Below are 13,670 nucleotides of genomic sequence, written 5' to 3'. Positions count from 1 at the left end.
CCAGCCCCCTGATTGCCCCACTGACCCTCTGGTTCTGCCTGGACCAGGACTGGAGTGGTGAATACTCCTGTCACCTCACAGAGACCTCAGAGCTAAGGCCTCGGACCAGATGGGGGAAGAAAGGCATAGAGAGACCCCAGACCACATTCCAGCCAAACGGGGCACATGACCTGGCACCTGAGGTATGGAGGAGACCAGGCTGACCCAAGGGCAAGCCCTTTGCCACCCACCCATCCCGTCCCACCGGCCGCAGGGACACTGGCTGGACCACCCTGCTTGAGGGGGGAGCTGGGACCAGTGTTTATGCAACTGTGGGGAGGCCACAGCCTGGCAGGGAGCGCTGCCCGCCCAACACAAGCACTGACTCAGCAGAGCCCCCCAGCACGTACACACTCAGACGTGCACACAAACAGACACACACACATACACAGAGGGAAACACACATGTGCATGTGCGCAGACGCATAGGCACCTGCATTCGCGGGTATGCACGCACACTCACAGACACAGTCCCAGACACAAGTAGGCGGGCACACTTGTGGACGCACACACACATGGACACAGGGACACACAGAAACGCACACGCATGTCACCCGGCCATGGCAGGTGGGAGGCTGCTGCGCGAGAAGCCTCACCCCCACAGCTGAGTTCCACCCTCCAGGCCCCCTCCGCTCTGACACTCAGACCCACAGTCAGTGACCCAAACCCACACGGTGTCAGCACAGCCACATACAACAGGCAGAATGCCCCCAGAGTGGCACCACGGCCATGAGTGCGACAGAGACATTCCTAGTGGAGTAGAGCCCCAACAAGAGGGCGCCAAACAGTCCCAGGCAGGGCTCAGCAGACACCATAGCCCCAGCTCTGCCTCTGCCAGCCCCTGCAGCCTGTCCACTCTCGGCCCACCCTGGAAGACTGGTGGGTGGGAGTTGCAACGTGTCCTGTAGAATGTGTGAGGTATTCCCTTCCACCTCCAGGCCAAGCCAAGTAGGGTAGTAACTCCCAGGAACTAGGGGAGCCTACAGGACGGAGGGTGTATTTGGGAGAAGGCTTGGGGCCCTGCAGGACCATCCTGGAAACCAGAGGAGAGGCGGGCTTTCTTGGGAGAGCAGAACACATATCCCCTGAGATCCCGCACCCCTGGAAACGTGGAGGCAGGACCTCTTCCTGCCTGGGGATGGTGACAGCAGGTGTGATCCCTGCCGATGGGACTCAGCCCACGGCGGGCATCCCTGGAAAGAAGAAACTGGACCATTCACCCAGGCGGCCTCTGGAGACCTTTGAAGGGAATCTCAGCTGCTCCTGGACTTGACGTCCGAGAGCAAGGTGGCTAGGACAGACAGGAGCTGTGGCCTGCCCAGAAGGATATTAGCCAATCAGGGGGCTCTCTTCCCTGACTGGGGCCAAAAGGAGACCCTGTTGTCATCTGTGGAGGTCCTCAACCATCCATTGGCCAAGGAGGCTAGGCAGAGTCCAGCAGAGTCACACGCGCATATGGACACCCCCAACTAGAGCCTCTGCTTCCTGCCCCACCAGCCAGCTGGACTGTGCATGATGGAAGGGCAGACCATGCTCCCCAGCCCTCACCAGATCCGGGGCTGGACTGGATTGTGTTTAGATAAGGAAAGGAAGAAGGAAGCCTCAAAATCTGCCCAAGGTGTTGCTGAGAGTGTTTTCAAAAATAACCTGGAATCTGATCTCTTTGCACCATATCCGCTGGACCAAGTGTGCCTCTTATCTCTCCTGGACCCTCCTACCTGGGGTCCCTGATTCAGCTCCTGTCTGCCAGTCTGTTCTCCACACGGCAGCTGATAGACCATCTCCCCAGAGCACACACCAAAGCCGTTCCCATGGCCCAAGGACACTCCTTCGCATCCTGTCGCCGTCCCACCGCACTCTCTGCTCCTGTCTCCACTGGAATGTCTCTTCCCTCTGATGCCCTCATGGCTCCCTGGAGCAGATGCTGAAATAGTGCCCCACATGGATGTGCCAGCTTACCTCTGGGGCACCACCCCAAGCAGCAAAGGTGGGAGCTGGTGAATGAGTGGTCTGGTTCCCTCACCCCCTCAGTGGGACAACACCACCATCTCCTGGAGGTCCCCAGCAGGGCTGAACCCCCAGGATGATCTGCTCTCATATACCCAGGGGAATTCCTTCCCTGCACAGATGCTTTCTCCTGCTCTCTGAGGCTACCTCCCAGGAACACTACTTGCATTCAAGTCCTTGTCTCATCTCTGCTGCTGGGAAAGCCCAGCCTAAGACAACACCATCTCGCCTCTCTTGTTTTTCCTTTTTTTATTATTATTATTTTTTGAAATGTATTTATTTTAGTTGGAGGCTAATTACTTTACAATATTGTAGTGGTTTTTGCCATACATTGATATGAATCAGCCATGGGTCTTGTTTTTCTTATCTTCCACAACACTTCCCCATCCCTCCCTCCCTGCAACCCCTGGCAACCACCATTCTATCCTCTGTCTCTGAATTCTAGAAACCTCCTTGGAGTGGGATCATGCTGTAACTGTCGTTCTGTGTCTGGCTTCTTTTACTTTGCATAATGTCCTCAAAGTTCATCCACGCTGTGGCGTGTGTCAGAATTTCCTTCATTTTTAAGTCAGAATAATATTCCACTGTATGTATAGACCAACCACACTTTGTTTATGCATTCTGTTGATGGCCACTTGGGTTGTTTCCACCTTTCAGCTATTGTGAATAGTGCTGTTGTGAATACGAGTTTACAAATACCTCTCCAAGTCCCTGCTTTCAATTCTTTTGGCTATATACCCAGAAGTGGAATTTCTGGGTCATATGGTAATTATGTTTTTAATTTTTTGAAGACTGCATACTTTTTCCACAGCAGCTGCACCATTTTATATTCCCACCCAGAGTGCCCAAGGATTCCAATTTCTCTCCTTTCTTGCCAACACTTGTTACTTTCTGTTTTCTGGATAATAACCATCCTAACGGGTGTGAGGTAGTATCTCATTGTGGTTTTGATTTGCATTTCCTTAATCAGTGATGTTGAGCATTTTTTCACGTGCTTATTGTCCATTTGTATATCTTCTTCAAAGAAATGTCTGTTCAGGTCTATGGCTATACCACCCTAAACGCATCCAATCTCATTTAAAGCAATGTCTATTCAAACCCTTTGCCTATGTTTGAATTGGCCTATTCATTTTGTTGCTGTTATTGAATTGTAGGAATCCTTTATATATTCAGGATATTTACTCTTCTCTTCTCAGTCTTTGCCCAACCATTGCCTTCTCAGATAATCTCTGATCTGATTATTTAACAGGCCAACCTCCTTCCCAACACAGACACTCACACCCACACCCTGAGCACACACGCACCGCATGGCCCCTCCCCTGCTTTGGGTTCCTGCCCAGCCTTGATCACTGGTTGATACACTCTATGGCTTGGCGATTTGTCAGGTTTGTATGAGCGCCAACAAGCAGGGCCTAAAGGCATACAGTAGGTGCTCAATAAATGCTGAAAAGATGACGGGAAGGCGAAACAGACTCCTACACACACACTCACAGGCCCTCACAGACTCTCACACATACTGCCAACAGTTGCCACACACACCTGCACACACATGCTCTCACACGCAGAATCCTGCCATTCTCCCCACACCACACCGATCCCCCCAGGCAGCCTGATCCATGCAAGCCCTCTCACCCACTCTCACATGCCTGCACTCACCTCACAGGCAGGTGTGCTAGCATCCACCCGCACCCTGGGGGGCTGCCCTGACCTCCCGCGTCCTCCTGGCCTGCAGGCTGTTTCCCCCCCTGTGTGACCCACCCTCTCCACTCTGGGCCCTTGATGTCCCCCACACCTCTCATCTCTAGGGCCCCCAACCCTCCCTGCAGAGCACTGCTCTTCTTCCCCATCAAATCAGAGTAGATCACCTCCTCCGGGAAGCCTCCCCTCGCCCATCCCACTAGGCTCTGAAAGGAGGGGAGGGCCTCACCCCAGGACAGGGCTGGCAGTGGAGCTGGCACTGCTGGGGGTGGCGTGTGCACCCCGGTTGTCATTCCACACCTGTCTCCTGCTGAGAAGCCTAGGGCTGAGGAACCACTGGTGGCCCTGGGGTGCTACCCCTCTGGCTGAGAATCACACCACAAGCAGAGAACAACTTCCCATCCGTGTCAGGCGGGGGTCTAAGGCCTCCTCGGCCCTGAAAGCCTGGGGACAATATTGGCTCCTCCCCACCACCTGTTCCCACTGTGACTCAGGCAGAGCCATTCTCCGCTCTGGGCCTTGGTTTCCCCACCTGTGACATGGGTGGCTCTGGGCCAGCGCCCCGCAGTCCCCTGATGGCTGGTCGCCATGTTAGATAGCCCGCACAGAGCTCCCAGGCTGCTGGTGCATCCTTGTGTTAGAGACCAGAGCATGACTGCTATCTGCAGAAGTGGGAAAGGGGAGGGGAGGCAGTCCTCATCCAGCTCAGCCCAGCATCCTGGTGGGCAGGCACTGAGGGTCTGGCACACCAGATGGCACAGTTTCGATGGGATAAGCCAGGAGGAGAGATTTCAAAATGATTCCCCCCTACCATTTTGTCCAGAGCTCACCCTGTGTGGCACATAGATATTTTACAAAAGTCAACCAAAAGGCTATAGAGAAGAAAGAAGGTGGAAGGGGGAGGGTGGGGACTTCCCTGGTGGTTCAGTGATTTAAGAGTCTGCCTTCCAATCCAGGGGGCGTGGGTTCGATCCCTGGTCAGGGAACTAAGACCCCACATGCTGTGGGGCAACTAAGCCCGTGTGCTGCAATGAAGTCCCAGCACAGCCAGGGAAAAAAAAAGAAAGAAAGAAAGAAGGAAGGAGAGAAAGAAAGGAAGAAGAAAGCAAGGAAGTTAGGAGGAGGAAGTAAAGGAGCCATTTATTCATGAGGCCCAAGGGGTGGAGTCAGCGATGCAGTCACTGGCCAAGGTAGCCTGATGGCAGTGATGACGGCCTGCAGGGTGGTCTGCAGGGTTGTGCAGAGAGAGGCTGTGTAGGCGTTTCCATGAGCTCCCCTCCAGCCCTTCACAACTCCAAGCCTCTGGTGTCCGCATCACGAATAGAAGACGAGCTGCCCCAGCACTGTCTCCCCCCAGGCTCCCTGAGAACAAACGTGATCACAGGTTACTGCAGAGCGGGGAGCCGGGCAGCGGGATGTCAGCTGAGAACTGGCATTGCTGGGGCTGGGGAGGGGGCAGCAGGGAAGCTGGATGAAAGAGGTGGGAGGGGGACCACAGGACCGACATCAGCTGAGGTGGCAAAGGTGGTCACAGGTTTGGAAGGGAGTAGGGCGGTCTCACCTGGGGTGAGAGGTTCAGCCGGCCATGATGTGCTTGACAAACGCTGGAAAGAAGGAGAGTGAGCTGCAGGGTTTGGCCCTGGGTAGTCAAGGGTGATGACGCCCCACTCCAGCAGCCAAGGGTGGGACCCTAGGACCCCAATGCGTCCCCCCAGCAGACTCCCTGCCTGCTGAGTTTACCTTCATAGTTGATGCAGCCATTGGAGTCTTCCTGCCCCGCCATCAGCTTCTCCACCTCGTCTTCTGTCAGCTTCTCACCTAGCAGGAGTGGGAAGCTGAGTCAGCACTGTCGAGGTGTGAAGGGTGGGCAGACCCCTGACTGCCTCTGGACGGTGGGTGTGCCTCTCCAGTATTCCCCATGCCTCAGATTGGTATACCCCGAAGCCTGAGCTGTCACCCCTCAGTTCTGAAACCAGGAGAATCAGTGACTAGTCAAAAAGAACAAGCCCTGGGGTGCAAGCCTGGTGCCCGCTCTGAGCCTAGACTCCGTCCATAACAGCGCCATCTTGCTGTTCAGGTCCCCGGCACAGACTGTCCCCTGTCCTCAATAGTCTGGAAGGTCTCCCTCCATCAAGAGGAGACCAGGGAAGATGTGCAGGATAGAGCTGGGGACCTTGGGGATGACCAGGGAGGAGCTCTAGAGACACCACCACTGCTGCCCAGACAAGGCTGGCCCTTCCCTTTCCTGACTCTGTGCTTTTGTGTGCCATGCCGGTCCCCCCAGTGGAACGCCCGCTGCAGTATCCCTCACACCTCCTACCTCCCCCAGCCACACACACACACACACACACACACACACGCACACACATACATAACCTCCGCGACCGGCACAGGGCTGATCACACAGTGCTGCTGCTGCTGCTGCTAAGTCACTTCAGTCGTGTCCGACTCTGTGCGACCCCATAGACGGCAGCCCACCAGGCTCCCCCGTCCCTGGGATTCTCCAGGCAAGAACACTGGAGTGGGTTGCCATTTGCACTCAATAAATATTTGATGCAGGAAGGGTCGCTTTGAGTAGACACGATCTGAGCTCAATGAATATTTGCTGTAGGAAAAATTCTGTTTGAGAAGGGGACATCCCTGCCAGCCAGGGCCCTGATGGTGGGAGTCAGGATGCCCAAGAGGCAGGCACAGTACCTTCTCAGCTCCGGAATTTGACCTTGAGGCAACAAACACCAGGACTGGATTGACTGACCCTCCTTGGGTGCACCACCCCGTCCCGCCCCGTCCCCAGAGCCCTTCCAGTTCTGTGAGCGGCACCCACTGGCTTTCTTTATCCCCCACCTAAATTTCTAAATTCCCTGCATAGATTTTCGAGGTCTCCTGCCGTGGAGGCACCTTGACAGCATCACCCTCCATTTCACAAGGGAGAAGCAGGCGGGGGACAGCGTGCTTCCTCCCAGATGTTCCCGGAAGGCGGGCTGGGAGCGGGGAGGAGGCCGCCCTCACCCAGCGTGGCCAGCACGTGGCGGAGCTCACCCAGCGTGGCCAGCACGTGGCGGAGCTCACCCAGCGTGGCCAGCACGTGGCCGCCCTCACCCAGCGTGGCCAGCACGTGGCCGCCCTCACCCAGCGTGGCCAGCACGTGGCCGCCCTCACCCAGCGTGGCCAGCACGTGGCGGCGCTCACCCAGCGTGGCCAGCACGTGGCCGCCCTCACCCAGCGTGGCCAGCACGTGGCCGCCCTCCCCCAGCGTGGCCAGCACGTGGCCGCCCTCCCCCAGCGTGGCCAGCACGTGGCCGCCCTCCCCCAGCGTGGCCAGCACGTGGCCGCCCTCACCCAGCGTGGCCAGCACGTGGCGGCGCTCACCCAGCGTGGCCAGCACGTGGCCGCCCTCACCCAGCGTGGCCAGCACGTGGCGGCGCTCACCCAGCGTGGCCAGCACGTGGCGGCGCTCACCCAGCGTGGCCAGCACGTGGCCGCCCTCACCCAGCGTGGCCAGCACGTGGCCGCCCTCACCCAGCGTGGCCAGCACGTGGCCGCCCTCACCCAGCGTGGCCAGCACGTGGCCGCCCTCACCCAGCGTGGCCAGCACGTGGCCGCCCTCACCCAGCGTGGCCAGCACGTGGCCGCCCTCACCCAGCGTGGCCAGCACGTGGCGGAGCTCAGCGCCCATGACCGTGCCGTTGCCCTCCTTGTCGAAGACCCGCAGCCCCTCCACGAAGTCCTCATAGGTGCCGGTGTCCTTGTTCTTGGAGATGTGCTGGAGCATGGGCAGGAACGTGTCAAAGTCCATCATCTTGGAGTTGAGCTCTGTGGACAGATGGCCAAGCACCCGGCTCTGAGGGGCGGGCAGGCAGCCCCCTCGCCATGTCTGACAGTGAGGACCTGCTCCCCTCACCCAGCTCCCCAGTGCACTCTACACCAGTTTGCCATTTACCCAGCGCTCCAGCAGGCACTTTACAGTCAGCTGAGAAACGCATGACTGTCATGGTCCTCTGCTGTTCATAAGGACAGCGGCGCCACTGTGGGCTGTCTAGCCCCTCTGTTCTCCTTTGGGGGAGCAGTTCTTCCTAGCACCTTGTTATTTTTCTTACAGATGCCACTCTCCTCACTACCTAGGGTGGGACAAGAGCAGCTGGACAGGTCAGAGACCTTGTCTGGGGCTTCTGTACCTGCGGCGGGGGCTTGGGTCTCAGTCTTCCTTGGGGCAAAGTGGGCAACCGTCTCTGGCCAAGGCGGTGAGGGCAGCTGGCCCTGTCCCCTCCCAAGAGGGATGTCCAGGGGGCCAGGAGGGACAGGGCGAGCATGCTGGAGACCCAGGCCAGGTCTCACAACTCCACTGGAGCTGGTTTGTGCTGTTGTCAGTCCCTGTGACCAGGAAGCCCGGCTAATGGGCATGCGGCCAGATGATACAGGAGCCATCGCTGCTTGTGAGCATCCCCTGAGGCTGGGCTCAGGTCCTCCTCCAGACAACGGGAGGGTGTCAGAGGAGTGCACAGTGGGGAGACTCCCATGTTGCCCCCCCACCAGCGATGGCAGTCTCCCCCAGGGACTGGCGCTAATGGGGACATCTTAGGCTGAGTGCACCCACCTTCCTGCTTTGGCTTCCCCAGGACACGGAGCACCTCGGCCTGTGTCGGATTCTGGCCCAGCGCCCGTAGCACGTCCCCACACTGCCCGTACGTGATCTTCATCTCGCACTTGGGCGTGCGGTCGAACAGCGTGAAGGCTTCCTTGAACTCTGCCGGGAGGGGGCGTGAGCTGTGGACACTTTCAGAGGCAGCCCACCCAACTTGTCCCACACTGCTGGCAGGACTCTCAGCCTGGGGACCCGGGACCCAGCCTTGCAGCCCCAGGGCTCAAGACCCCCCCACACACACTCACCTTCAATCTGCTCCGGAGTGAACTCGATCTGAAAGGAGACCCCCAAATTCTGAGTGCCGAGTTCAGAGGATGGGGCCAGGCCTCCTCCTGGTCACTCCACTCCATGGCCAGCCGGGGCCTCAACCCCTCGGTTGCCCGACCTGTCCACATTTCAGGATCCCAGCTTCCACCACCCAGGACCTCCTGCCGTCCACCTTGACTCCCACCCCCCACCTCCTTACCCCTCCTCACCTGTCCTACCTGACGGCATTGGGTCTGTGCGTACCCAGACCTGACACCAGTTAGGCCTCATCCGGGGAAGTGATGCGGAGGGAAGCCTTGTGCCCTGAATCTCCATCCCAGGGCCTTACCTGAGACCCCCTAGTCCTGGACAGATGTGCCTGAAGCCACAGAATCTAACTACACTGGCTTTGCCAGCTCTGCTGGGCCTGGGGCCCAGTGGGCAAGTCTGTCTATGAGATGGGGGCACCTCATCTCACTGGGAGTGGGTGGCAGGTGGCAGGAGGGGCTGAGCTGAGGGTACAGGCCAGGGAGCCCTGCAACATAAGAGCTCATCTACAGGAGGGGTGTGTGTGATGAACATGTGCGTTCACACACCTGTGTGTGCACCTGTTTGCGTGTGTCTGCCCCCCCGCCCAGAGCCCTCGAGGCTGAGCACTGTCACTCACCTGGCCCCGCCTACACCTGAGTCTCACACACCCCCATCTACAAGCCCAGGGCAGCCCCCAGCGTGGCACAGGATGGGGCCAGGGCCCGAGCTGTTGAGCATTTGCAAGACCATGGCAGGGGCACCTGAGGTCAGAAGGCCTCCTGGGACCCGGTTTCCCCCTCCTCACTCGATACCAGGTCTATTTTTATCACTGCAGTCACTCAGCCCAAGGTCAAGGGCGCACCAGGGAAAGGAGCTTGGGGGAGGGGGACTTGACTGGCACCTCGCCCACTGAGGCTCCCGTGGAGTCCCCGCCCCAGTGCACCCCAGCGCAGAGCAGAATCCTGCCCCAGCCACCCTGCCGGGTTGCCCCTCCCAGCCCTCCAGCTCAACCTTGTGTTGGGAAGACCCGACCAAGTTGTTTCTGGCCACCTGAAAGCTCCCTCTGCCAGGAAGCCCGCGGAGATTAGGTGCCCTGGGGTCCTGGCCTGGCTTTTTGCAGAGTTCGCAGGAGAGACCTCATGAGTTCCTCTGCTCAAGGGCAAATCTGCAACCTCAGATCTGTGGAGACCACACAAAGCCACCATGGGCCCTGGGGTTGTCCAACCCTCTGCCTGTGGGATACACACTTGGGGTCTGAGGGTGGTCGGGGTGGGGGCAGACTCCAGGGATCACTTGGTGTGAATGTTTCCCGACAGTCTGTGAGGAGGGCTCATTGTCCCATTTCACAGCTGAAGAAACCAAGCCTTAGAGCAGCGATGGCAATGGAGCAGATTTGGGATTTGAACCTTTGTGCTGTGCTAAGTCGCTTCAGTCGTGTTCAACTCTGTGCAATCTCATGGACTGTAGCCCACCAAGCTCCTCTGTCCATGGGATTCTCCAGACAAAAATACTGGAGTGGATCGCCATGCCCGCCTCCAGGGGATCTTCCTGACCCAGTGATCGAACCTGAGTCTCTTGTGTCTCCTGCGTTGGCGGGCAGGTTCTTTACCACTGGCGCCATCTGGGAAGTGGAGGTGGATCTGTGAGGACTGGTTGCAGTCTTGCTGGGAACCTTGAAGGGCTGGGATGGCTCCACGGGGCCCCTTTGCCAGTAGTCAGGGCAGCGGTGGCCAGTAGCCAGCCAAGAACAGACGCAGGCGGGACGCCGGGTGCGTGACACTATGTGGATGCCACAGGTGGCAGTCACGGCGCATTCTCCAAGTTTAGACTCTGAGAAAGACTTCCGAGCCAAGCTGGGGAAGGGCTCCTGGGGCCACTGGTCACAGCTCCACGACCAATTTTCTCCATGACCTACCCAGACTGTGGCTCAGCGTCGCCACCTCAAAGCTGAGGCCCCACCAGCTCTGGGGCTCAGGGACCTTGGCGGGGGTGACTGTGACCCAGCCTGGGCAGGAGCCTTGCTTCCCACCCTGTCTCCCCCCAGGGGGACTTGGCATGGACTTAAAACCCCACAGTATGACAAGAAAAGTCCCTGCCTGGCTGCAGGGGTGGGGGACACTGGCGGGCCCAGAATTCCCCAAGGATGTAAGTAAGGTCCAAGGAAAAGGACAGGGGAAAGTGAGTTTCCAACCACCAAAAAGACAGCCCCTTCAGCAACACTGGGGCAGTCCTGCCTGCTGTCTGACCACCGTCTCTCCTGCTGCAGCCCTCCTGATGCTGAAGCTTCCAGCTAGAGCTCGGTACTCACTTTCTGGAGCCCACTCTCCCACTGGGTAGGTCCACTCTGGGATTCATTTACCTACCCTTCCCTTCCTACCTAAAACATGGCCTCCGCACCCACCTTGATCTTGGAGGGATCAAACTCAGGTTCCTTGGAGGGCTCGGGTGCAGGTGGGGGTGCAGGTGCGGGAGCCGGAGCTGCAGCTGCTTTGGCGCCTGCCTTGGCCTCATCCTTCTTGGGATCTGGCTTTTTGGGAGCCATGGAGGCTGTGAGCACAGAGGCGGGGGTGTAGAGAAGGAAGCCGAGAACAGGGTAGGTGAGCCTCCTGCAACCAGCCTTTATCCCGCCTGGACACCTCATGACCCCGGCCCCACCCCTGCAGGGCACAATGGGGACAGGGCCATAAAAGGACATTGGATAGACTCAGGGGCTATTTTGGGGCCTGGGGAGGGCATTGTTCAAGCTCAGGAATGGGTGGGGGAGAGGGAGGGCTCTCCAGGCCTCCCAGTCACCTGTTGAGGAGAGAAGGGGGAAGGGTAGACAGCGGCCACTGCTCAGCCCGCATGCATTCCCCGAAAAGCACACACACACACACACACACAAGGGCCTGCTGTCCCTCGGAAGGCCAATAAACTGAACAGGTGCGGGAGGATGGACCCGGGGCATGTTGGGCGTTGTGCTGGATGCCGAAGGACGGGGATTACCTAAGGGCACCCCTTGGGTTACACTTCCCATCTGGACCTCGAATTCCCTGTGTCTACACGGAGGTGGAGAGGGAGGGCCGTGTCTGTCCACGTGCGTTGTCTGTTTGTCTGGGTGTTGGCATGCAGTGGGGAGGGTCTCTGCGTATCTCTGGTAGGAGGGTCCGTGTCTCTGTGGGGCCCATTCCGGTCCGTGAGTGTTGCTTCTGTGTGTTTGGGTTGGGTGTTTATTGCGTCTGTGTGAGCGTCTGGCTCGCCGGCAGCTGCGGCCCCCGGCTCTGGGAATACCCTAACTGGCAGTAAAAGGGGGTCTGCTCCCTCGAGGGCCGGCACCCAGCCCAGTTCAGCAGCCCAACAGCGTCCACCGCCTCCTGCCTCAGCACCTGCCTGGCCCCAAGGTCAGCGTCTTGGTTTCTCCCTCGCTTCCTACGGCCCCTCTTCCATGACCCCTTTCCCCACACACCTCAGGGCTTGCTCCCCACCAGACCCTCGTTCACACACCATATACCCTCTGCCCTTGCCCCTCCTCTGGTTGGCACATTCAAGGCATGGCCTCACTGCACCCTCCCGGTCCCACCGCCCCAGGCTGCCCTCTGCCAACCTTTTAGCTGGGGCCCTGAGAGGGTCTGTGTCTCTCAAGGATCCCAGGGGGCTGGGAGGGGTGCCCCCGGGGTGTTCAGCCTGGGGTGCCCCACCTTGTCCTACTCCCTAGTGCTACCTTGAAGTGCTAGCCCTCGGCGGATGGCGGTGACATTGGGCAGCCTGGCTGGGTGACCCTTGGGAGAGATGGGAGGGCGGAGGTGGCAGGAAGCCCTTCCAGGCACAGAACTCAGAGCGCTGGGACATCTTGCAAACACATTGGGCTCTGTTCCTTGCCAGGAGTCTGTGCTGGGGCGGGGGGAGGCGGGGGAAGGAGGTGTTCCCTGTTATTTTTAAATGCCTGGAGCCTTTGATAGAAACTTCAGAGGCATTGCCCCCCTCCCCCTAGGCCCCCGGGGATTTCCCAAGTGTAGGGAGGTGGTGGGGGTAGAGCCGGAGGGGAGGCTTCACTCCACCTGGGTGCCCCCAGGTCTTCCTGCGGAGCCCAGGTCCCCTCTCATCCCGTCATCGGGCTCACGGTGGGGGGGGGGACAGCGGTCCAGGGGTGGGGCCGGGTCCCCTCCTTGCTGGAACACAGGACAGTCCTCCCCTCATCTGGAGGACAGAACACCCTACATCTGGAAATCTGACAACATCCGGCGCTGGGGGGGAGGCAAGTTTTTCACTTTTCTTCCAGATGTTTGGCAAGAGTATTGAGAAAGAAAGGGGTGGGGGAGGGTCCTCAGAGACCAGTCAGAAATACCACAAGAGGAGAAGACAGACAGAGGGGGACACACAGAGAGAGATCTCTCTGCTGACCTCAGGACAACTGACTCTGGACGTCCTACGGGGAGTCCAGCCACCCACAGGCACAGCCAACAAGACACTGCCCAACCCTGCTTCGTTCATCGTTGGGGGAACATGGCGGACATACACAGGGGCGCCCAGACTCCCAAGCGCATTGATCCATCCGTACACAACTGCCACCCGCCGGAAACCTCCCAACACCAGCGAGCACCAGAGGAGATGAGTGACCTGCGCCTCCTTGAGCCTCGGGGCCCATGTCTGTGATGGGGTGTGCAGACTCAGCAGGCCCACCAGAGCTACACAGCACCGCCTCCCTCTGCCTGGAGAGGGGGTCAGGGAAGGGGGGTCTTGGTCCCCTTCCCTCAAGCCCAGAGCAGATATGGTCCTGCAGTGGGGAGATCATATACAGAGCCATCCTCCACTCCCTCCCCAGGACTCAGATGGAGGTCGGGACCTGGGCCTTTGACTGTCAGAGCTCTGATTCCTGGGAGCAGCGGTGCCCAGACTCTCCCCAGAGGGCCACTCTCAACCCATTACTAATGCCCAGCCCCCAGCAGGGACTCTGCAGGGATCAGCCCCCTTGACTTCCAGCAAGATGGACTGTGGAGGACAGGAGGAAAGCGGGGCAGGCAGGTGGGCGG

The 13,670-nt window shown here is 58.8% G+C and overlaps 1 protein-coding gene across 1 annotated transcript; it reads right to left on the bottom strand.

Moving 5' to 3' along the window:
- Positions 1-4,857: 4,857 nt before the first annotated feature.
- Positions 4,858-11,274, bottom strand: MYL3 (myosin light chain 3). The gene is made up of 7 exons (XM_061397014.1): positions 11,063-11,274; positions 8,631-8,658; positions 8,338-8,487; positions 7,383-7,556; positions 5,484-5,561; positions 5,305-5,347; positions 4,858-5,105 (listed from the first exon to the last, which is right to left on the bottom strand). Exons 1-6 carry the CDS (start codon positions 11,201-11,203, stop codon positions 5,319-5,321), a joined length of 600 nt encoding a protein of 199 aa, XP_061252998.1. The 5' UTR covers positions 11,204-11,274; the 3' UTR covers positions 4,858-5,105; positions 5,305-5,318.
- Positions 11,275-13,670: the final 2,396 nt, after the last annotated feature.

Source organism: Bos javanicus, chromosome 22 (genome assembly GCF_032452875.1).
Source record: "Bos javanicus breed banteng chromosome 22, ARS-OSU_banteng_1.0, whole genome shotgun sequence".
In the NCBI taxonomy this organism is placed as follows: domain Eukaryota; kingdom Metazoa; phylum Chordata; class Mammalia; order Artiodactyla; family Bovidae; genus Bos; species Bos javanicus.
Note: the sequence above shows the minus strand (reverse complement) of the source record. Positions and strands in the feature narration are given on the sequence as shown.